Here is a 25,866-nt window from a genome sequence, read left to right as displayed (position 1 = left end):
GCGTTACTTAATCTTTAAACATAAAATCTGTCTCAGTGATTGTTCTGCTATTAGTGTACAGCATTGTGAATTTGCATTGTCAATTGGTTTTTGATAAATTTGTTTTTTTACTGTTTCCTCTAAAACATTTATTTAAAAAAAAAAATATATATATATTTATGCAGAGTGTTCCAGGATATTCCCTGAACTTCAGATATTGATTCAGGACACCAAAATGAGCAAAAAAAAAGTTCATGTCGACCTAAGGTCTATTTTGCTTTGTTTTCCTTCTGAATGCCATTTTGTGATTTTCAAAAAAAAAAAATTATTTCTCAGGAACGGGTATGGTTCTCTACTTTTAATTACATTTGGGAAATCTAAGACTAGTGTCTTATTATACAAAATAAAAAATTTTAAAAACAGCATCTTCAAAAATTTCAAAATGGCGGCTACCTTAATTTTTTAATCTTCAATATCTTAGTAATTATTTGTTTTATCAAATTTTTAATTATTATAAAATTTATTAAGCTTTTATTTTTTTAAATGTCACCTCATTTATAAAATTCTGCTGACAACCAATCAAGTAATTGCAAACAATTAACCCGGTGGTACACTTGCGCACCGTAATGCATAGTAAACTATCTACTATAGTTTAATAAACTATACATAGTAACATATTTACGTAGTAAACTATCTAACACAGTAAACCATATTTACGTAGTAAACTATCTAACACAGTAAACCATATTTACGTAGTAAACTATCTAGTAAACTATCTAACACAGTAAACTAATCCATAGTATGTTGTACTGTTCATGTAAACAAGAAATGAGTAAAAAAAAGAAACTGAATTGCGTAACTTTCTGATGGCCTTTCTGTAATTGACAATTTTCTATTTGATAGGGCAATTGTCCATCATAATAACTTTTTAACCTACCTAATTTTCAAAATTTTTGTTTAAACATAAAAGGAGCTAACCTTTCACTCCCAATTTTTTTAGCTGGCATTGTTAACATCTTAACTCTAGAAAAGTATCTAAATTTACTGTCACTGAAAATATAGTTGTTATTTTACGGTATTATGATATAACAAGATAATTACATTGCAATATATTATACACAACACACACACACACACACACACACACATATATATATATATATATATATATATATATATATATATATATATATATATATATATATATATATATATATATATATATATATATATATATATATATATATATATATATATATATATATATATGGGAACTGATTCTAGAGCTTAAAATGAGGAAAATATTTCATACAAACATATGTCTGAAAATGCTTCATTATCAAGTTATGGTTAACTAAACATTTCACCTGGATTTTAGTTCCCCTGGTGAAATGAGGTCATAGTGAGGTTTTTTTAGCATTATATAAGGGTTAAACTTGAAGTTTCATATGCTTATTGACCTGAAAAATTGAACAAAACAGGTCCCAGAACAGTAGTTCACATAATTTTCAAGATATCCAACATAAAATAGAAAAATTCTATGACAAAAACACGTTTGAATTACAATAACTTTGTTGTTAAATGATTAATAAATTGTAAATTTTATTATCAGAACTTGTAGAAAATTAATTCTGAGAAAACTGATTTAAGAGTCTATTAAAAAAAAACAAAATTGTTATGAATTTGTAAAAATTAAAAACAGCTGTTTTCAGTACAACAAATTTAGATGTTTGAAAACTTAAAATACTTTTTTAAGAAAAACTCACTCACTGGTTTATACTATATTAATTTGCAATAAATATTAGAAAATTCCACCATCGATGTACTTTTCAACTTTTTCTTTACATTTTCTGTCGACAACAAGGAATGTGATATCTTCAGCAGCAATGAAAATGCAACCAATCAGTTCATCAATTGTGTCTACTCTTTTTTTGTGTACATCGTATTTCATCTATCCCCTTAAACAGTAATCTAAGGGAGTACGGTCCAGAGATCTAGGTGGCCAATCTTCTGGTCCTCTACATCCAATCCATTTACCAGTAAATTTTTTTATCTAAGAATTGTTTTCTTCATTCAGGAAATATGTTTGCTATAGTAAACTTGCTATAGTATCAATTGATAATACATTTCAATTTGTTTCACCAATGACAAATTTTCAAGCACTGTAAGAAATTCATTGTTAAAAATTTCAGATAATTTCTCCCCATGACACATTTTTCTAGTATGGAAGAACCTATTATTTGGTGGTTGATCATATCACACCAAATGTTCACCGAAAATTGTTGCTGAAAATTTGATTCGACTACAGTATGTGGGTTTTCTTCAGACCACTGATGTGAATTCTCTATATTTTTATGCCATTATGGGTAGTTTACTCCGAAAATAGTATGAACAGAATTAAGAGGTAATTATTGTTAACCCATTGACAAAGCTGCAGTTGTTTGGCATGGTCACCAAGCTGGAGGTGTAGAACGTTCTGAACATGATAAAGACACAGTTTGTGACCATGTAAAGTCCTTCATACTGTACTTTGTGGTATGTTGAGTCATGTAGAATTCTGTGCAAGCTTGTTATAGGACTATGCTGTACCACCAGAAGAATATTTTCTCTTTCATCACCAAGTAACAGCTGATGTTCAAATGAAACAAGAGCACTGGGAAGCGTAATACTTTATAGTTTGGAACTTCTCATCCAGGATAACTTCATCGGTATTGCTCCACCACAGCTGGAGCACTTCTGTCACAAAAGCTGTACACAAAAATTATTCAATTAAAACTTATTCTGTATGACTGAAAAGATACAGTATTTTTCAAATCAAAGAATTCAAAGCTGAATTCCAATTTTTTAAATTCAGATTCAATTGTGAAAATGTGAATTCAATTTAGAGAACAACAAACACAAAAACTCCACAACGTTTTTCTGAAAAGTAATTAAACATATTCAAAATCATATCAAAAACAACTAAACCGCCTAGTGTTGATTAATAAGTAACCACAATTTTATGACAACGAGTTGAATTCAAATTAATTTTGAAGCGTACAGTTAGTGTTGCCAACTTAATTTTTCAAAGATCTAAATTTATTGAACTAAAAACAGCTGTTTATAATTCTTACAAATTCATAACATTTTTCTTTATAACATAACATTTTGTTCTCTGTTGTTTTTAATAATAAAAGTTAATTACTTTTTTTTGTTTTTTTTTTAGACTATAGTACAACAATTTTCTCAGAATTAAATTGTCTACAAGTTTTGATAAATAGAATTTACAAATTTATTAGTCATTTAACAAAGTTATTATACTTGAAACCTAAAAAAATGTGTTTTTCAAGTTTATCCCTTGAAATGACTTACAAATTTCAGTACAATCTTATTTCACCAGAGAACTGATTCACTGGCAAAGTCTTGCTAGACATAACTTGATAATAAAGTGTTTTCGGACAAATGTATGTATGAACATTTTTTCTTATTTCAAGCTCTAGAATCAGTTTCCAAATTATTTCTCTTTCAGCCTGTATATTTTTTTAATTACCTGTTATAAATGTTTTATCAGCATCATTATTTGTCCGTAAAACAATAACTGGAGGTATGATGGGGTTTTCATCTTGCATTAAATAAAATAATACCATCCATGTTACAGCATATCCAGATAGTTTATCTGAACTAATGAAATTTGTAAGAGTCATCCATTTTTTTACAACTACTATTACATCTTGTACTCTGCTATCAAGTTTTAAAAATGTACTGTAAAAACAATTATTAATTTAAATATTCTGAGTAATCATTACTTATTTATTTATTCACTTTTTAAATTTCATAAAGTACATCATTAAAAATGCATTACTTATTTCTAAATTTAAATATCTCATCCTTACTCGCACCTTTACTCAATTTCTCAAGAATCAACATATTTTCATTTACGAAAATACAGTTACCAAGTTCTAGTAATAGTTATTCTAACATATTTAGTTCATTCACTTCTAATAAAAAATAAAGCAGACTTCACTCCACATCCACTGAAGAAAGAAAAAAAATCTTAATTTTTAAACATTTAGTTTTTATATCAGTATTCTTAAATTATTAACTTTATAAAAGCATATATTTTCTAAAGCAATTATCAACCTCTTATATATATTTAATTCTTTTATATATATATATATTTCATCAATAAACATTTACGATTATCAGCAGGTAAATATAACTGTAGTAAAATTTATAATAGAATTCATTCCGTAGTTAGGTTAGTGAAGAGGAATATTTCCAAATTTAATAAGTCATTATGTTTTCCCTAATTAAAATGATTCATTTAGTTTATAATATTTATTTTTATCGATCATCTAACAAACAGGAGAGTCAATATAATTTGAAATGTACATCTTTACAATGGTAAATAAATTTGAGTTTTTACTTCCTTGTATGAAGTAAGGAGTACTGTGAATGTGAAAAATTATGATTTTCAGATTTCAATGAAAATATCAATTTTGACCACTTCTGAATCCATTTTTATTAGTTTTGGCGTGATGTCTGTACGTACGTATGCGTTTCACATAACTCAAAAACAATTAACCATAGGATGTTGAAATTTTGGGTTAAGGACTGTTATAAAATCTAGTTGTGCACCTCCCCTTTTGATTGCAATCGACTGAACCAAAAGTGTTCAAAAAAGCCCAAAATCAAAAAAAAATTGGATTATTGGAAAAATAAAATTTTAATTAATGAAATATTTCTTACAAGGGGAAGGCACATTAGTTTGAATCAGACTTCATTTACTTTTTATTAAAAATAAAAAAAAATGTACAATAAATAATAATTTAATAATAAAAAAAAATGAAAACATATCAAAAGTTATTAATAAAATAAAAGTTAATGTACTTTTCTTTAAAAAAAAAAAAAAATGTAAATGTAATTTAATAGGCGTATAAGGAAGTCATGTGGTGTCCACATCAATTTTTTTTTTTTATTTGAATAAAGATCAGAATAGAAACAGTAAAGTTCACAGCATTGTTTAAATAAGGTAAAAAAATCCATGTTTTACTCTAAATAATTTGGTAGGCTAAACGAAAGGGACTGAAGCAGCTGTTCTGTTACCTTACACTGAAAGTTAAGGGCACTTGCTCAGTCCTATACATACAAGGTTAATTGTCTATATTTCGGTACACTTTTTCAGAAAACCAGAAAAGATAACTGCATAGGACTTTCTTTGCTTCATTTTTTACAGGGTTTTGTTCAATGCTATGGATTTGGTTTTATTTTAGTGTTTCATATTTTTTAAATTTTTACTATAATTATTTGTGTTTTTCCTGTGCCCAAAAGGGAAATAATTATTTAAAGTTTTGTAACATGTTATTTAAAAATCAGTTTCCATAGTGTTAAAGAAATCTGTTTTCTTTAAAAAAGTGCAAAAAGAATTGTTCAAATACTTTTTCTGGTTGTTGAGAAAAGTGTACCTAAAGATTAAAATACAAGATTTTTGGGAAATCAACTCTAGATTGGACTGGGGACTCACCTGAGAATGAAAAAAGTGTCAGTGCATACCAGCACTATAAGAAGGGTTATCAGAATCCTCCTGCTCTTCGTAGTGTTCTCATAGCTGAAGACTAATTGCAAATTTTCTTTTCTGCTGAAGACTCTGTCTGCATTTTTAAAAATTTCTTGTATATCCCTCTCAGCCTCCCTGATACGAGTTTCATCAAAATGTTTGGAAACTCTGACAGTTCTCCCCAGGATTTAAGCTACCTTTTCAAACATTAAACATTTTGTCATGTTCCCAGTTACAACAACATAAATACCAAATTCCAGAGTACTCCTACGTACAAATACATTTTTTGGTATTCTTGATCAGATAATATTGTTCAAAGACTCACTTGCATTCTGCGTAACACAATGCAGACACTTTTGCAGCAGGACTGGATTTGAAAGATCTTTAAATATCGGTTTAATTTCCTGCATTACTGTTTTGGTAGGTGTGTACGTTTACTGTGGTCATATAGTAGTTTAGCTGAACGACATATTTACATATTACACATTTACATGACTCATCATCAAACTGTGGCTAGGTTCTTCATTAGTAGATGACAAGTGGAAATACTCAGTTCAAATAGCACATTTCATGTCATTTTCCCTACTGGTGTTTCTCAAAGTAGCTAAACCATAATAAGATTTTTATTTCATCAACAATAATTAGTTGGCAGATAAATTTTGGGGAATTGGCATAATTTGCATACACATATTTCTGATAAAGGGTTACTCATCATCAAAACTGAATATGTTCTGATTGAATATCTTCTAAGTTTTCCTCAGCTTTTCTTTTGGAACCAGTCATCTACAAACAGTATTTTCCTTCGCTTTCTTTCCGACATTTTTACGGTTGTTGAATTTCTTAATTCTGAGCATTGTTTTAAGAAAACAAACTAGGCTTGTTTACCTATAAATTACAATAACAGAAATGAAAATGTACAAGAAAAATCAAAATAACTAACAGTATTGCACTAAAACTTTATCAGTTACCACAAAAATCAACAAACATTCACAACTCATAGAACATACAAAACAAAACCTGAACAACTCAAAAGTAACACACATGTGAGCAGGAAAGGAAATCCAGCTACAAAAAATTCAGTTGCCACAAAATCAGTGACTAAATCAAAGAAAGTATAATGTAAAACTATCTTTTTAAATATTTTTGCAGTAGAAATCTTCACTCAAATATCATGTGTTACATATATTAGATTAAACAGAAGTAGAAGAATTTAAAAATGCAAAACAAATATAAATTTTTTTTGTGCAAGTGCCCTTAAATTACTACACTGAAAGATAGTATACTGATTAACCACCATAATGCTGATTATAAATTAAAATCATATACACTTATGATTGCATCACTGAAAGATTATGAGATTTACTCTTAAGTGATTTACAGCAAGTAGTGCTTATTAATAATAGTTATATTAATTAGTATTGCTAAGAAATCAAAAATTAATACTTGTGTACACAAAATTTGGTAATAATTAACAAATAGATAATATTGAACATGTTATATTTCAAAAACATTTATTAATTTATAAATTTAAGATAAAGATGTAATAATTAGTTTAAAAAATTAAGTAAGGAAATATGGAATGCAACTTTGAAGACTAATGAAAGTTTTTTAGAAATGCTGACTGATTAAACAAATTTAGTAGGATATAATTAAACATAACTAAGAGTGTAACTTAATCAGATTTTGCTCTAAAGAGTCACTATTACATACATTTTACTAAAGAAAAAAAGAACATTAAATTGTTTTACAATCTGTTTCAATCTTTTGTACGATTGATGCATAAGCGAAAGTTACTGCTGTTGAGCTACCACTAGAGTTGTCAATTCATTCATTATTCATTCAATGACAAATTTGTTAGTTTGATAAATCAACAAGGCTGAGTGAAGAAGGAATTTGAAAAACAATTCATCATTAATTTTCTTAATAACTGTTTTCTTGTTCGTGACAAAAACTTTCAAAACATTTCCCAGCATGCCATATTGTTTAAAACTGATTAGTAGAGTAAAACTAACAATTAGGTTTATTAAAAATATAAATCATTAATCAACTGGAATCAGGTTTTGTGTTAAGAAACAAAAGAATTCATAAGATTTTTGACCCTGATAGGTTTTTGTACAAAATCCTAAGAAAGTGTAAGTAATTAAAATGTTCAAATCTTGAACATATCGTTAATTTATTCTCCCAGCTGAGTCGTAAGAAAATTAACCTCCATCATTCTGATTCAATTAAAATCATTTATATTTATATCTGATATTAATAATAAAACACTATCACCATATAATCCTGTACACATACCTGATAAGTTCAGTACTTTTGTCTACTAAACCATTTACAAAGAATATGTTACATTGACCTTTATCTTTATGGTTAGTAGAAATAACTGGATTTCTGTTACTATAAGTTATATTGACTTCATTGAAATTGTCATTACTTTTCAAAATGTATTTAAGTTCACCAGCTGCTTCAGATAATGGTGCTGCATTTTGAATCTTGTAGCCTAAAAAGTTGTCATCTATAAAAAAAAACCTCAATGTAAATATAAATGTTATATGCTATATTATAATTTTTACTGAAGTTTTGTATCCTTAATAAATACATATATATTATGATCATCCACAAAGTAAAGAGTGTTTTGAACTACAAAAATCAAGATAAAAATTAATTAAACAATTTTTATTTTATATTTACAGAAATTCTTAAACTCTGTTTCAACAATGTCACCACAGATAATCAAAAACTTGTCACAGCGTGGTACCATTTTCTCTATACCTTTATTGTACACTTCTGCTGCTAAGTTATTAAACCATTTATTGCCATCTTTTAGGTCATCATCATCTTGAAAGTACCTACCTCCTAAAAACTCTTTGACTTTGGGAATAAATGATAATCACTACGTGCCAAGTCAGAGCTATCTGGTGGATGCTGAAAAGGCCAAACTGTTAAAGCATATCTGAAGTTGCTGTAGCTGAGTGTGGGCGAGCATTATCAAGGATGAAGGCAATGCTGCTGGACAGCACACCACCCCATTTTATCTGAATGGCTTGAGAGGGGGTATTTGTGGCCATTTTCTTTAATGAAGGACACTCAGTAACAGTCCAATTTTTTGTTTATAAGTACTAATATTCAGAGCAATTCGAGAAAATGATCGATTCACAATTTCTGTATTGAGCGATTCATTCAAATGTCTACAAAGGGTAATTCAGAATAGGTGGAAAGGAATGTTGTCATCAGGCATTGTCTTTCTCCATGATAATGCTTGGTTGCACACTGCAGCTGTAACAAAGAAGCCCCTGTAGCGTTTTCATTGGGAAGTGTTTGATCACCCACCATACAGCCCAGACTTGGCTCCATCCGATTTTCACCTCTTTGCTCACATGAAACGCTGGCTAGGAGGACAACATTTTGGCACAGACATGAACTGCAGACCAGTGAAGAAACATGGCTAAAAATAGAGGCGGCTCCGTTCTATGATGAGGGTATTGGAAAGTTGGTCCCACGCTACAACAAATGTCTAAATCAGAGTGGCGACTATGTAGATAAATAGTGTAACTATGTAAGTACTTGTTACAAATAAAAATTTTTTATTTTCAATGTGGTTTTAATTTCGTGGCCGATCGGACCTTGAAAAAAAAATAACCCTCATATATATATATATATATATATGAATAATAAAAAATAATTTATTTTATAAACGAAATAAAGACTTATTTATTTAGTGAACCAGCGAATAATAAAATATTTAGAATAATTAAACCTAACCAAGGTATTGAACCAAGGCAGCAATTATTCAAACAATAAATGAAGGCAACAAAAGAAATCCAGTAAAAAAATAGTTTTGTGATATAAAAAATTTAACTAAAATTTTATATAAAAATTTAACACCCAAATTGTTATAGAGAAAATTTTAAAAGTATAGAGGAAGAATATCCTACTCATAAAACTATGATTAAAAATGAAGAAATATAATTGGCGCATAAACGTTTTAATATGAAATTAATGTTGATTAATTTTAAAAGATTACCCAACTCTATCTAGGAGAATATCAAATCGATCAGGTAGTAATTTCTAAAAAGTACAACAGAGAAATAATGAAAGTTAAAGTTAAAAAGTTATAAACATACAGATAGATTATTATTTAACTACCATAAAAATAAAATTCATACTCTAAAATAAACAAAAATTCAACAATTATTTTAAAATTTGTTATAAATAAATTAAAATCTGACTGTCAAGTTAGTGAAAAATTTAGGAAAAAAAGTGGAATGATTAAAGCAGAAAGTTTGAAAGAAATGAAAATTAAAATAATGAAAACTGCAGAAGAAACTTGTCTTTCGAAGAAAAACAAAAAATATAGTTTGTGGAAACAAAAATATAGAGGTTTTAAATTTGTCATATGGACTTGGAGAAGATGAGAGTATTCACAGCAGAAAGACTATAAATTTTAAGCAGATTCGGAACAAAGTCTCTAAAATATTACTGGTGAAGAAAATATTTTAAAAAAATCAATTAAACCAAAAAGAATATGATTTTCAAAAAAGTAATAAGAGTGAGTTTTTTTAAACTTTTAAAACTGATGTGACAAAATATCAACTTCCTACTCTTTTTTTTTAGGAAGGAAATGAAGAGTTAGGTTTAAATAATAGAGACAACAACAAAATTCTGACTAAAAATTTTGAAAAACTATTTAACTATGAAGATTTAACCTTTTGAAAAGATAGAAAATTATAATTATTTAAAAAATGTCAAACTCAGATTCTCATAATGAAAAAGAAATTAGGACCACAATTAAAAAGTTTAAAGACAAATCAGTCTGAGAAGACTTGATAGTTGTAGAAATGTGAAAAGAGGCGAATGATGAGTTGACTGAGAAATTATTAGAAATCATACTGAAAAAAGAGAAATAACCAGAAGACAAGAAATTGCAATTATACATTTGCTTTATAAAAACAGTGATAAATAGATGTTAATAACTATAGAGAAATATCCCTTACTGATGACATAAAATTTCAAAGCAAGTTATTAACCAGAATAGAGTGCAAATATGATAATGAAGTAGGAGAATACCAAGAAGGCTTCAGGAAAGGCTGGTCATGTATAGAAAAAATTTTAAATTTAAAACTAATCATCAGAGATATAGATTGAACAAAAATAAAAATTTTATAATACTCGTAGTTTTTGTAAACTTTAAGAAAGCTTACAACTCTGATAACAAAATATCATTTGGATTTAGGAAGAATTTGGGGTAGATAATGAGACATTAGCGATAACTAAACAGACTTTAAAGAATACAAAATCTAAAATTAAGTTAATGGGTGAAATTTCAGAAGTCTTTGTGATTAAAACAGAATTCAGGTAAGTTGACAGACTTAAATTAACCAGACCTACTTCACAAGTATTTGTGTACCGGAAAATGTGATTAGAGAATGGGAGAAGAGATTAGAAGTAAAGAGATTAAACTGAGGTAAAAAAATCAAAATCTAGAGATCAAGTGTTTGGTGTTTACAGATGATTTCAGAAAATAGAGAAGCAGAAGGAAACACTGTCTTCAACTGTCCTTAGAGAAAACCAAATTTTTGACCAGTATAAAAACTTCACATAAAATTTTAAACAAAATATGGAAAATCAATGAAGTAGAAAAATTTACATATGTAGGGGAAATAATCCAGAAAAATGAAGAGAACAAAGACACGAACAAAATCAGAGCTAGTATAGTGGAACTAGCATTTCAGTTGACGAATGATATATACAATAAAAAAAACAGCAAATTTCTATAAAAAGAAAAAATATACATTGCAATACAGTTATCAAACTGAAATGCCTACATGCAGTGGAATGTTTATAGTTACCATGAAAAGGATAGCCTGTTTTAAATTTATTTGATCAAGAAGCTTCTTATGCTGGTCTATATTTATTAACCCTCTACTAATGATTCTACCTAATTCCTTACTCATTAGGAAGTTAAGACATCTTTTCACTTTTAATCATATCAATTCTAGAGGTTACTTCTATGGTGCAAAAATTCATTTCAGCTGCTTAACTATATTTTTTATAACCCTAGACTCACTTCCAAAGAAGAGCAATTGAATGTTGATAAGTGTTTTCTAGTACTATATCTCAGATTTAGTGATTGTCCACAGACTATCAACGACCTGTGATTTTAGACAGACTACTCCTGAAATTTTATGTAATCAGTTTTTATAATTCTTATAAGATTCTTGAAATAAAGTTCTTATAATCTTGAAATTAATTCTCAAAATTTAAAAAGAGTAGTAGATATTTTCATGAAAAATAATTCTGTAAGATTATATATATATCTTACACACTTATACACTACATATATATATATATATATATATATATATAGTGTGCAGATTATCCATCTAAAGGAATTTTTTGTTTATGCAAAACAAAAAAAAACAAACAAAAATGTGTGGCTACACTGCTTGAGCACACTCATTTTTTAAGTTGTCATGTAATGTGATGTTATTGTTCTTTGGTTATTTAGCAGTCTTCATGTTGTAAATAGTGTTTTGTGAAAATTTATTCCATTTTTTATTACAAGATCATATTTTCATATTTTTTGTTCTGTGTGTTTTGAATATATAATAATAGACATAACACCAAGAAAGCATTTGAAAATTGCTTTACATTTGAAAATTATGACACAGCGATGGATAGCTTCTGAGTGTAGTGTTATACTAGGAACAGTGAATGATATTTTAAAACAATTTAAAAAAAATTATTCCTTTTCAGTTCAAAGGAAAGAAATGTGGCCATAAAAGAAAAATTCCTACAACACAAGATCGATTATTAGTGAGAAAAAGTAAACTTGATCCAAGATTATCTGCTACTGACTTAAATTGAGAATTAGCAACCACTATAACAGATTTACGCATGACAACTGTTAGATGGTGACTTCTTGCAGCTGGATGGAAAGCTTGACGGTCAGCTAAAAGCAACTTTTAACACCAGCAAGCTACAAAAAAAAGATTTTGTGGGCCAAAGCAAATGCTTACTAAACCAAAGAAGACTAGAAAAATGTTATGATTTCTGATGAGTCACGTTTTTACGTTCAGAGGCAAAGGCTTCCATATGTTACAAAAGCATCAACTGAACAAACATCACAGCTTATATCTAACAATCAGTTATACATGAAAAAAATGTTTTGGGGTTGCTTCACATTTGAAATCCCTTGTTTATTACTTCCAGTAGATAGTACATTGAAAAGTGATTGAGATATCCATTACTTTATGGATTCTGAAGGAAAGGGTTGTAATATAACTTCAAAACAAATTCCCACATGGTAACAAAGTGTTTCAACAAAATTTGGAGCCATGCCATACTGCCAAAAAAATGGAAAAATTTTTTGAAGATCAAAACATTAAAGTGCTCCTATTGCCAGGCAATTTCCCAAACTTAAACCCAATTTAAAATCTTTAGGCAATAGACAAGAAAAAACTTTCAAAAATTAATTATTCAACAAATATTGACCTCATTAAAGTAATAATACTGCTATGGTTTCATGATGACGAAATTAATAAATTAGGAGTAAACTTGCTGAATCAATGCCAAATTATGTACATGGAGTGATTAAAAATATAGTAGGACTATTAGAAGATATTCACAAATATTAATAAATAACTTATTGATCAATACATCAATCATAAATATTCATTTTTATTAATTTATTAGTTATTTAGTTGCAGTAATGATTTTTTTTATAAATAAATTTACTTTTATTTCATAAAATTAATGTGAACCCACATCTGTGTTAACATTAATTGGCAGGTTATATAAAAATAAACACACACACACACACACACAGAGAGAGAGAGAGAGAGAGAGAGAGAGAGTGAGAGAGTGTGGAGTGGAGTGTAGTGTAGTGTGAGTGTGAGTGTAGTATGAGTGTGAGTGGAGTGTAGTGTGAGTGTGAGTGTGAGTGTGTGTGTGAGGTGAGTGAGTGGAGCGGAGTGAGTGTGAGTGTGAGTGAGTGAGTGTGTGTGAGTGAGTGAGTGAGTGTGTGTGAGTGAGTGAGTGGAGTGTGTGTGAGTGAGCGAGTGTGTGTGAGTGAGTGCATGAGTGAGTGATAAATAGTTGATTTATACGCACTGAAATCGAAATAAATGTCGAAACTGCTATTTGATAGTGCTAGACTGTTTGCTCTGGATCCAACAATCTTTACTTCTTTTTGAAATAATTTTTCTAACTGGTCTTTTATTATAATTTTTCCATTGGATCTGTAAAAATCTGTTTTTTCTTTTAGTACTTCACCTTGTATCTTAAATAACATAGTGTTAAAATCATCTAATGAGTTAATTTTCTTAATAGCTTCTGGAATTACAATTTCATCTGAAAAAAAATAAATTCAAAATATTATTAAATAAAGTAAAATAAAAAAAATAATTTTAAATGTTAAAAAATTCATTACACGTGAAGAAGTACTTTTTCAGTAGTTTTTTAAATTTTGAATCTGGGACATCAGAATATAAAATAGTAAGCTGTTGGTTTTTCAGAATGTATTACTGACTAAAAAAAATCAAAATTTAAAGGTTTGAAAATTATTTGTTCACTTTACTTTGACATAATTTTTGAATCTGATTTATTATTATTACTTTTTTAAAACAGATTTATTTTACTTAAATTTCAAACTTTTACTTTTAATACATCAGTTACCTATGGGCTAATGTAGTGTGTAAAAAAAGCAGACATTCTGACTTTTGATAATGTGTATATTCAGACTATTTTTTAATAACATAAGATTCGAATTATATGAATTATTCAGATCACACAATCCATTAATTTGACATTAGATACTGAAAGTGATTTCCTCTAATCTGGATGAAGGCTCAAGCAGGTTCTTACAGTTTCATAGTATTTACAGGCATATTTCATCAGGTTTATCCATTAAAAGTTTTCACTTTCAACATTAGTCTCCTCCAGTTTGTAATGACGATTTTTCTGAAAATCTGCACTTTTTAAATATACCCGCAGGAAATTACTGGTGTTGTATGAGCATGGTGGCCTCTTTAGGAATGAAGTCTACACTTTTTTACCATAAGATACAAATTAATTTGAAAAACATAAAGTTTTATGATATTTAATTTTGTTTAAATCTATTAGATTTAAATAAAATTAAGGTAGCACACAACCCAACTATTGCGTGTTTATTATACCTGTATTCACACTTGGGAAATGCTTGCAAAACAATAGACTTGTCAGTCTAGTATGTACATGATACATTAAATTATTAATGTGTAATACTAGAAGAGTATTTTAATTTCATAAAAATAAATTTTTTAGTAGGTAGACTAAAGTAATTAATTATTGTCAAATATTAATATCTTGATGACCATTCTATAACTGTATAAATCATTTGTTCTCAAAGAGGGAGATAAACCACCAGCGCCTTGTGGGTGCTGGAGACCTTCAAGGGAGGAGAATAGAAGACCCACAGCAAATTAGGGGGCATTCAGGTGGTCTAGGAAGGCAATGGCTGATTAAAAAAAGGCAAAAAATATGTTTTCCTGATATTTCAAACTAAAATTAAATACCTACTACATTGGTACACAAAATTAAAGACATCTAAATTTTATGACAAAAAATTACTGTATTCAAACTACTTTAACTTGGTAACCAAGGGGCTTGAAGAGAGACAAATAAAAAAAAAATTAAAGTTTGAATACTCTACTTTCTGACAGTATACTTAAGATTTCAAAAATCATCAAATTTAAACAAAAAATCAGCGAGAAGAGAAATTTTAAAAATTTGAAAGTTTTTCTTTGTGTTTAATCGAGCACATGGGGAAACAAAATTTATTCAGTATAATGCTTTAAAATCGTTTAAAAGCGTAAGAGTTTAACTTTAATTTCTTTTTTTATATGTCTATGATTTTTCTGAACGGAAATATTGTACTTTAAAGAGAAAGGGCCAATTTTGTCTTTAATGCTGCATATATCCTGATCTTAGCAACGTATTGATACAAATAAATATGGAGATTAAAGGGTTTTGATCTAGCTGAGCTAGCTTTAATGACAAATTGTGAGGTTTTTAATATAGTGTTGCAGTTTTTGTTTTGTTCATTTTGTGCCGAGCTATTTGAACCTTTAAAGATTGAGATTGCAACATGTATCACCCACTCTCAGCTTAACCCAAGATCATAGTTATGTAATAACTATATAGATACAATTGTAATCTTTTTGAAAGCAATTTTAATGAAAATACTTCCAAACATGATTAAATATGTGTTTTAATTGCTCTCATTTAATACAGGGTTATCATAAAAGAATGTTGCGGTTTCAGTAATTCATAGGAAGATTGTAGGGAAATTTCTAGATTCTACATTGGTATCCCTGAAAGCCTCCAACCCAAAAGTTTGTTTATCAGAAGTTGTAACCACAACATCAGTTCCTGTATTGTTGTTGCGGTGAGTTTAGTGAGTTACTATGTTCTCGGATAAAGACAAAGCAAAGTGTGTTTTATTGATGGCTGAATTAAAATCCGTAATAACATAACAGACGAAGCTACATTCCATGTGAATGGATGTGTTAACAGACACAATTCACGAATATGGGGCTCTGAAAACTCACATGCAATTATTGAGAAACAACACGATTTGCCTAAAGTTAATGTTTGGTGTGGTGCGATGAAAAATCATGTAATAGGGCCTTTTTGCTTTGCTGAAAAAAACAAATAATGGAGTTGCGTATCTTGACATGTTAACCAATTATTGCTTTCCTCAGGTGGATGAACTTGAAAACATTTCCAATAAGATGGTGCTCCCCCGCACTTCAATGCATCGGTCACAGACGCTTCGAACGAAAAAATTTGGAGATCGATGGATAGGCCGGCAAGGACCCATACTTTGGCCTCCAAGGAGTCCAGACCTGACACCTTGCGATTTTTTCTTGTGGGAGTACATCAAAAGCGTTGTTTATACACAAAAAATTCGTGACCTAAACCACTTAAAAAACAGGATTAATGAAGCAATGACAACCATTAATGAAGAAATGTTAACTAATGTTTGGAGAGAAGTTGAGTATCGTTTGGACATTTGTCGAGCGACTAAGGGCGCACATATTGAAATTTATTAATTATGTAAAAAAATGTTTGACGACAAATTTGAAAAATAAAAAACATAAACTCTAAGTAATTTTGAACGACTGAAAGGAGAATTCTGAGAAAAATACTAGTACCTAAAAGTTACAGTGACTCAGAATTCAAATTACAACCTAATAAAGAACTATATTTGAAAGTTGAAAACTGAAAGATGTTATGAGGTAAGAGATTGCAGTTTTGTAGACATATACATAGGATGGATGATAACATAAAAACTAAATAGATCTTTGACTTGTTAAGAAGTTACAAATCCAATGCCACATGGTTTCGGGAAATAGAAAAAGACATGAAAAACATTAAAATCAACACAGACAATAAATGAAAGGAAACCTTTTAGACAGATAATTCAGAAAGCAAATTTTCAGGACAGGAAAAAATTAACCAGTGAAAGGAAGCGGGCACAAGAAGAGATGAAATGTCACTCTTGAAGGATGAAAGAAGTGTGAGCACAAAGGAAGCATAACCAAAGTTGATTTATTGAACCTTGTAAAAGGGTTATTTGGAAAAAAAATACTGCACCATTCTTTTTTCTTCATAATTCAGTTTTCAGTATTGTGACGGAAGACCGAGTGAAAAAATAGAGCAAATAGTAGTGAAGAACAATATCTATTGGTGGGAAGAGGGGCAAGAAATGAAACTGCACTAACAGGAACTACTGGTGAGAGATACACAGCTGACACTGGATGTGTTGGCCAGACCAGAGACTAATTCAGGGCACCAAAATAAAAAACAAACTTTATGTGGATAAATGTCCTTTTTCACATCATTCTCCTCTGTCCATAAGTTTGTGTTTTTCCAATAAAAATATCTATTTTAAGAATGGAGTGAAATATTTTAATGAAACATAGTGTAATCCATCCAACAACATCTACAAAATAAATAAGCTTGAACATTTTTCCCATTGCAAATTCCAAAATGATGGTCATTCAAACTTTTTAATTATTAATAGTTCTGTAAATATTAGTTTTATTGAATTATATTTTATTTGATAAAATGCTTACTGTGAACTAAATGACACATCATCTGTTCAAATTGGTTGATATAGCTTAATTTTTAAAGTGAATCGCAAAAATTGTGTTTTCACTTTCTTCAATTAATTGAATTAAAAATATAATAAGACAGACACAAAATCTTCAGACTACATACTTTTTTCAACCACTAATCATTTTTGAGAAATATAATAATTCTAAATATTATAAATAAATGTATTTTACTGACGTATTCGTATTTATTTTTGAGTAAATGTTCTCTTTGTTTTTTCATCCAACTTCTGATAGTTTTCCATTAAAATTTTACTAATCTCAAAACATAATTGATCAAGTGATGAGCAAAAATTCTTACAGAATAGCTATCATTTAAATAACAATAAAACAGATGGCATCATCTTGCTGAACCCAGCATCTCATTTGTTTTTCTATCAATGCAATAAACTATTGGATTGTCACAATAAATTTCACAGCTAATAAACTTCACAAGCCTCATCACTAAAATACACATAACCCAATAATTCAGTCCCATTTTCAGAAACAAAAGATTAAAACTAACAATACTGTAAATGTTTACCATGGTCTGGTTCTTTCAGTTCACAAATAAACCGATGTGGTAGGCATAACATTTTACTTTTATGAAGCCCAGAAAGTAATAGCTGCTGTTAGTCCAATCCATGAAAGATAATTTTCAAAAAAGACTTTTTGGTTGAGTGAATTAAATTACATCAATTAAGATCCATTGTTAACAGCGGCTTGGCTTGTCCCTTCTGATTCTGTTTGCTTCTGCTCACAAAATTTATGCACATAACTTGCTCTTGTTGGCTTATTGAAAACGGGACAAATATCTACTGAAGCTTATATTTCATATATTAAAAAATTTATGCGTGAAATAAGTCTCTACTAAAAACACTAATTTATCCTTGGAAAATATTTAGCTGACACAACACAATGAAGCTGATACTAAAATGACACCAGTGCACAACACGCTTAGTTAGTGCAGCTAACATTGTGTCAAGTACAACCATCTGAAAAATAGAGTAATGTAAAATTTACCCTTACAAGTAATATTAATCAATAGAAATCCTCATTCTAAAGATTGCATCCTTTACATTTTTAGAAACACCCTTCAAATATTAACATAATATTAAAGAAAGGGGACAAAATTTGTGAATAGAATGTATCTGTTTGCTAAATTAGGAAACGAACATATCAAACTGTATTTTTTTACCTGAAACATAGACTGGCACAGTTTTAGTTAACATGTGTTTTTCAATCTTAACCTTTACTCCATTTATTGTAATTGGTAACTTATTTTCTAATATAAGATCTGCTACTTTCCTGGAATATAAATTCAAAGAAGAAATCTATTAAAATTTCTGTTAAATTTTCTTTTTGTAATGAATAATTTTTACATTTAAACTATACAATTAATAATGACAGAATTTAGCAATTTAAGACATAATAGAGCTGAATTGACAAACAATACAGATCTTTAGTCTGTGCATGCCATAGAATTTTGAGATGGCAGTCTACTTTTTGTAAGGTGCTTCATCTAGTTCATATCAATCTATAAAGAAGGAAAAAGTGTAGAATTTTATGGATCCATATGGTATGTTAAGCATTTAATTTTACTATTATGATTTTAGCATAAATAACAAATTGCATCATATTATATATACACAATAGAACTGAAGTAACAATCAAGTTTAAAAATTAATTTAACAGATTAATAAACAAAAGTGCTATTCCGTGAATACTCAGCTGTATTTCTATGGCATTACTTGAATAGGCAGTCTGTAGTCAATTCTCGCAGTTTTCATATTAAACTGTAAAATAATAGGTAACATATTAAATGTAACATATTACATAACATATGTAACGTAACATATTAAATAGGTAAAATAATTTTGTTTTACTTTCACAGTAATTAGTGCAATATATAACAAGGGGAAAGAATGATAGCACTACCAAAACTCAACTGTCCACCTTTTTGTTTTTTGGACTTATTGAGCCGTGAAACCTGAAAAATTTATACATATACGTAAAAGAAACTGTAATATTCAAGCTTGGAATTAGGGTCTTAAAGATATGGATAGACAGAGAGTGTGACAAGAAGGGGGGACAAGTATCATGTCTCAAATGAGGCAACATTTAATGAAAATTTACTCATGTAAGTTTAGTGTTGTTTTTTTTAATGACATCCAATTTCAACAATAACAGTTTGAGTTAAAATTTACAACTTCCTTCAGATTTGCTTTTTTCACTCCAACTTGATAAATCTACAAATATTATTCCCACTTTTTCATTTATATGAGTAACAACAATTATATGAGAGGGTTAATTTGAGGGCTTAATAAAGCAGATTTTTTAATTTACAATAAATTTTTGATTAATCTTTTTATACATATTTTCTTTTGTCCAAGAGCAAACTTCTATTAAATATCACTTGTCTAATTCACCAATAAGGGTTTTGTGTGATCTTAATAAAATTCATTAATTAATTAAAAACAAGAACCTACCTTTTGGAGTTTGAAAAAATAAAAAATCAATTGAAGGCTATTCTAAGAAGGGGATAATCTCATAATTTCAAATCTAGATACATACATTTTTCTACAAAAACAAGAATTATTTCATTTATATTATCTACCAAAAAAAATTACTTTTTCAGAGTAATAAAACTCATACAAGTTAGATCTGGAACAGTGGAAAAAGGATGGTTTGTGTAATAGTACTTATGAGTCAGTTATGCCATGTTTTGTGTTTTTTTTTTTTTTTTTATTTTAGTTTGCACATTTATGATTTTTGGCACTAGCAATTAAAAAATAAGTTTTTATGTTCAATAAATTTTACATTTTAAGGTTACACATGATTTATTAGTTATAATACTGTATGAATGATGACAATACCATTAATATTCAAATTTATATCAATTTTACCCTTTTCATCTTAGATTATCTTTCTGTAATGTTAATTTTTAATTATTTTTTTAAAGCAAGTAATATTCCAAAATCAAACTTCACACTTTATATTTCTTATATCAATTTGGATTCTCTGATAAACTGAGCGTTTATAAATTAATTTATTCAGAAATATTATTACTTACTTCATTTTGTATGTTAATATCGCTGTGTCATTTTTTTCTATAGTAAGATTTTCTATGTTTCCATAGTCTTTAAAAACATTAAAAATATCATTCCTAGTTGTTGTTAAAGGATATCCTACAACAAAAATTTTTTTTGTTTAATTCACACATCTTTAAGTAATTAATTTGAAAGTAACAAATACAATAACAATGATACAAAAATATCAGAACGGAGCTGATAACTGAAAAAATAATCTTTGAGTCGGGTAGCCCAAGGTTTTTTAAGATAATTAGTTACTGAGAAACACAAATTCAATCATTTGTTTTGGGATATGGTGTGTTAATCCCCTGCATTTTTGAAGTAAAGAATCAGCTGTACGATATATATTGATATACAATATACACAATTAAATTTATATTTGGGTTGAAAAAAAACTGGTCCTATACTTCTCTAATTACAAATATCACATCAATATTTGCTTGTGAAAACTCTAATTTTCATAAAAATAAGTAGAATTTCATGAAATGCAAATATTCTAGTTGTTAATAAATCTGATTAAATGAAATCGAGTTTCATCAGCAAATAAAGTTCAGTTGAAATGGTTAATCACATTGTTATTTATGAATTAATATTTGCAATGCATGATGTTCTTTTCTAAATGGAGTGAGTGAATCTGTTGCATAATGTATAAAAATTGCATAATATGACTTTGGTAATATCATAACTTTAGATGTACTATCTCTTTGGTAGGTTGAATGAGATCTTTAATTGGTAGCACTCTTTACACTCACTGAAGTTATTTACTAAATGAGACTACTGTGACTTTTTTTAAATGACCTCTAAACTTGGACATTTATGCAGGATGGCCAGCTGATTTTAATGCCAATACCTAATGTCATAAAGTCTTGAAATCACTGAACAAAATCATACACTGGTTTGAGATTTTTTCCAGAAATAACAAAAAAGATCATCATTTTCATCCAGTAACAAAAATAAAATTATTACTAAAAAGAAATTGACCTATGTAACTGTTTAATACTTACGAAACTCATGACAGAATATTAAAATATTTTCTTTATTTGGTTTCAATAGTAAATGAAAAGATTGACTGTACTCTATGATCAAATCCCTAATTATGAGAGTGTTTTCCTTGATCATTAGGATTGAGGAATTTTCTATTACTTACTCTAAATTTCTACATTCATTCTTTCAAATATTATAACCAAAAATGAAGACAAACCTTGTTTGCTTAAACTAAAGACTCTATGGGGACATTTCTAGTTTCTGGAGATTTCTAATGTAAAGTTAGATTTTATAATTCGTTTAGCATTCCATGCATTTTTATTTATATCTCAAGTGTTTCCTTTTTATAAAAAGCAAGCTCAAAAGAAGGCCTTCAAAAAACATTCTACAAAATTGTTAAATTTTTCATCAAAGTTAATAATTTTGTTTATATTTTCCTAGTTTGTTTTTGACAGTAAGGTTCTCACATTTTATAACTGAATCTTCATTGATCACCTTTTTAAAACAATTAAAGTAAACATTGACTTGTTGCATGTATTATTTAAAGGTGTTTCTAATGAAATTTGAACATTTTGACCTGAAATACTGTAATCCACACAGAAGAAATGAAAATTTCTTTAGGTAAATTGATAAAAACATTGTTAATACATATGGCTGAAGTACTTTTAATTCTAGTTGGCTGGAAGGTAGAGATACTTAATCTTACTAACTAAAACTAAGATAGTGGTTGTTTGTCACAAGACTAGAGTTGTCTAGAAAGCTAACAATAAAATCATCACACACTATGATGTCGCATTTATCAGGGATTTTACAAACAGTTTCTGAAAGTTATGAAGAAAGGTTTCTAAATAATCGGAGGATTTTCAATATTAATTTTAAATTCGGGCAGTGAATTGCATAGAATTAAAAATTAATTTCTTGCACTAATATAAAGTAATATTCAACTTTATTAAAATATATTTTTAACAAAAATTGATACTTCATCTTTTTTATCTAAATTTCTATAAAAAAATTTTGTATGTTTGAAATCACCTAGCTCAGAAATGGCTTCTGTGTTAGTCACAGAATTTGGATTCATTAAAAACACAGATTTGAATTCATAAAATAAAAAAATGTATTGTAGTACCAGTATGATTTTGCAATTGTTATATTTTGATCACTTGCCGAAGTGTTGAACCGGCAAAGGATGTCAGTTTGTTCTTGAATGGTTCAATCTCCCGATCTTTGCCACACTACTGGAAAGCTGTGCCGGAAGCTTCTTTTGGCATTTGTTACCATCGATGATGATAACATGGTCCCTCATCAAAAAATTCTTAGCTAGCTCTTCTGCCTCATTTAGTACAAAAGACAGAGAGCGAGAAGCTCTGTGTCTGTAAGCCCAGGGAGGGCTTACCACTGAAGCCACACGGTAGTCCAACCCCAAACATTCAGCATAAGGCCAGCCAAATCACTTGCACGGCTGATGCAAACAAACTAACATTATGAAGGTTAGTTGCCGATTGTTTATTTGGTCTGATGACAATGAAGCTGTTGCCGTTTCCGGATGACCGAAGCCATTGTTGAAAGGGTCTTCTCTCCCAGTTTGCAATCGGAAGAAATGGTAGATGTTACAACCAAATAGCGCAAACTTGCATCAGTTCGACAACCGATATAAACTCCTGCAACTTTGGCATACTCAAGCAAGCTGTGGAGATTTCTACTATCCAGAGACAACATCTCCAAACTCTCTTGAGAGAATCGCTCTTTTTCCTAAGTTTTACCACATCAAAGTTGTCGGTGACTTATATTCGTACAGCCAAAGCCGATATCGGAAGATCGAGATATCTTTTTGTCAGGTCAGAAACCTTGAAATTCGAGGGTTCCATTTCAAAATGCATTCAAAAATAGAAGAAGAAACTTTAAATATTTTTTTAAGGTTAGCTACAAAAAGATCTAACACTTTTAATAAAAAATAAAGCACTGAACCCACACTAATTAAGCACTAAAAACATAGCATAGTAACTGAAAAGATAGCTGGGCATACTTAGGTATTATTAATGTAAAATATAAAGTAAAATGAAGGAATTGAAATAATATTACATTTGCTTTTAAAACTTTTTACTTGCAAATCCAGTAACTTAAAACAGCAAAATATATATGAGCTCGTTGTAAATCGTCCCTCAAGTAGAAAAGTCTGCAGCATACAAAGCTGAAACCTTAACTGAATGTGGAATAATGATTAAAATAATAATCAAGAGATTGTTAATGTTATATTTATTGTTAATATTATTATGTTTCATTTTTTTTGTATAAGTAGTTGTGTATAAGGATAAGCATATCTCTGGTATGCTATTTCTATTTTTTTTTGTCATATGAAGTCATTAGCTTAGCTTGTTATAGTCATATATTAGGTATATGTCTGTTGCAGTTATCAATTATTATTACTTGGCCCATATGTGTATATAGTGTTATGTTTTTTATTATTATGATGGTAAGATTGTAATTAAAATAATAATTATAATTTGGATTACAATGTCTTTATTTTTAATTTATTATCACTATTGTAATCATTTATTTATTAATCGTTGTTTTGGTTATTTTGTAGTGTCCTTCTTTTGTCCAACTTTATTAAATAAAAAAGAGATAATGTAAAAGTATTATGTTTTATTGTAAGTTACTATGTTTAATAGTATTATGACTCTGATAAATTTTTAAGTGGTTTTATTTTTGTAAAAGACAAGCTAGATTTGTAATTATTTTTGAAATGCTTATAAATAATATTATATATAAGTAGATATTTATTGACAGGGTACATCAATTTATTATCATTTTGGCTGCTGGTCTTGGCCATATTTTGATGAAATACATGTAATTTGATGGAAATGCTGTAAGATTATAGTCATTGAAAAATTTTATTTTTAGGGTTTTTTATGAAAAAAATAATTTGTAATTTTGGTTTGTGTGTCAATAAATTCATTTTATTATCTTTTCTTCATTTTAGATATCACTTTTCATTGCATTATAAATGCATTTTTTATTTTATTAATATTTATTTATTAAAACTAGTTTAAAAAAAAATAAAATTACTACAAAATTATACATAAAAAAAGGTAAACAAAAATGTTAATCGTAGATTTAAATGAATACTCACTAACCTCTAGAGATAGCAACTTTGTTTCATATGGAAGATCCAGGAACAAATCCTGATCAGATATGGCATTTCAAATTTCAGAGTTAGTTTACTTTTAGTAGGCTAATGTCAGAAAAAGCATCTAGATGTAAATAATTTTGCCAAATGAAATCAGTATACCCTCTTAAAAAAACTAGGAAAAATTGACATAAAAAATTCAATTAATTATAGTATCATGTAAGGAATTATTTTAATTAAGAATTTAATTAATCTATTTTTTATTACCTTGGAAAAAAAATTGTTAAATAATTGCAAACGGAGATTTGTCAAAGTATTTTAACACATTACTCCATAAAAATATAGGCTCATCAGGATAAGCTGGAAACTTATCTTCTAGTTTTAATCTGTCCTGCCCAAAACATCACTTAGCATATAATATTACCAATATCATATTTGAAAATATTGGTATTCTAGCTACTTTTTTTTTTAACTTTCATTTCGCTGAACTGTTTGATATTTTAGTAGATGAATGTGTGCGAGCTGTTCCATAGTTGAGGTTAGTTTGACTTCTTTTTTTCTCCGGACTACCGTAGGTATTCCTTCAAAAGAATGAAATGAATGATGACAATTTTTGTAGCGTGTGAAAATGCCATGTCTGACCGGGATTTGAACCCGGGACTTCCAGATGAAAGGCCGAGACTCTACCACTCGCGCCACGGAAGCCGCGAAGTTGGTTAACTGGGAAACATTTTTCTTGCATAACTTGCTATTCCGACTGCATTCAATTATCCTAACATTATCATTAAAACATTACACGACCAGTAAAATAATATACCAAGAACTTTAACCACAACCTTTTACTTTTTTCTTAGCAAGGACTTAACCACGTCTTAACGAACTGTGACTGTACTATTTACGTAAACAAAATAATATTATCAACATTTTAACCACCAGATTTAAACTCATGTGTTTAAGATGTTACCAACAACAACAAAAAAAAACAATAAATATTTAAAGAATAAATAAATATCA

The 25,866-nt window shown here is 28.7% G+C and overlaps 1 protein-coding gene across 1 annotated transcript in view; it reads right to left on the bottom strand.

The window, feature by feature from the left end:
* The window catches only part of LOC142330992 (uncharacterized), a 50,536-nt gene that overhangs the window by 6,088 nt on the left and 18,582 nt on the right, over positions 1-25,866 (bottom strand). Inside the window, exons 3-7 of the mRNA XM_075376520.1 lie at positions 20,723-20,837; positions 18,848-18,957; positions 13,625-13,864; positions 7,811-8,027; positions 3,509-3,720 (exon numbers count right to left, since the gene is read on the bottom strand). Coding sequence (XP_075232635.1) covers positions 3,509-3,720; positions 7,811-8,027; positions 13,625-13,864; positions 18,848-18,957; positions 20,723-20,837 — 894 coding nt within the window. The remainder of the gene's footprint in view (positions 1-3,508; positions 3,721-7,810; positions 8,028-13,624; positions 13,865-18,847; positions 18,958-20,722; positions 20,838-25,866) is intronic.

Source organism: Lycorma delicatula, chromosome 10 (assembly GCF_047948215.1).
Source record: "Lycorma delicatula isolate Av1 chromosome 10, ASM4794821v1, whole genome shotgun sequence".
NCBI classification, from domain to species: Eukaryota; Metazoa; Arthropoda; class Insecta; order Hemiptera; family Fulgoridae; genus Lycorma; species Lycorma delicatula.
This window is presented reverse-complemented; position numbering and strand designations above follow the sequence as displayed.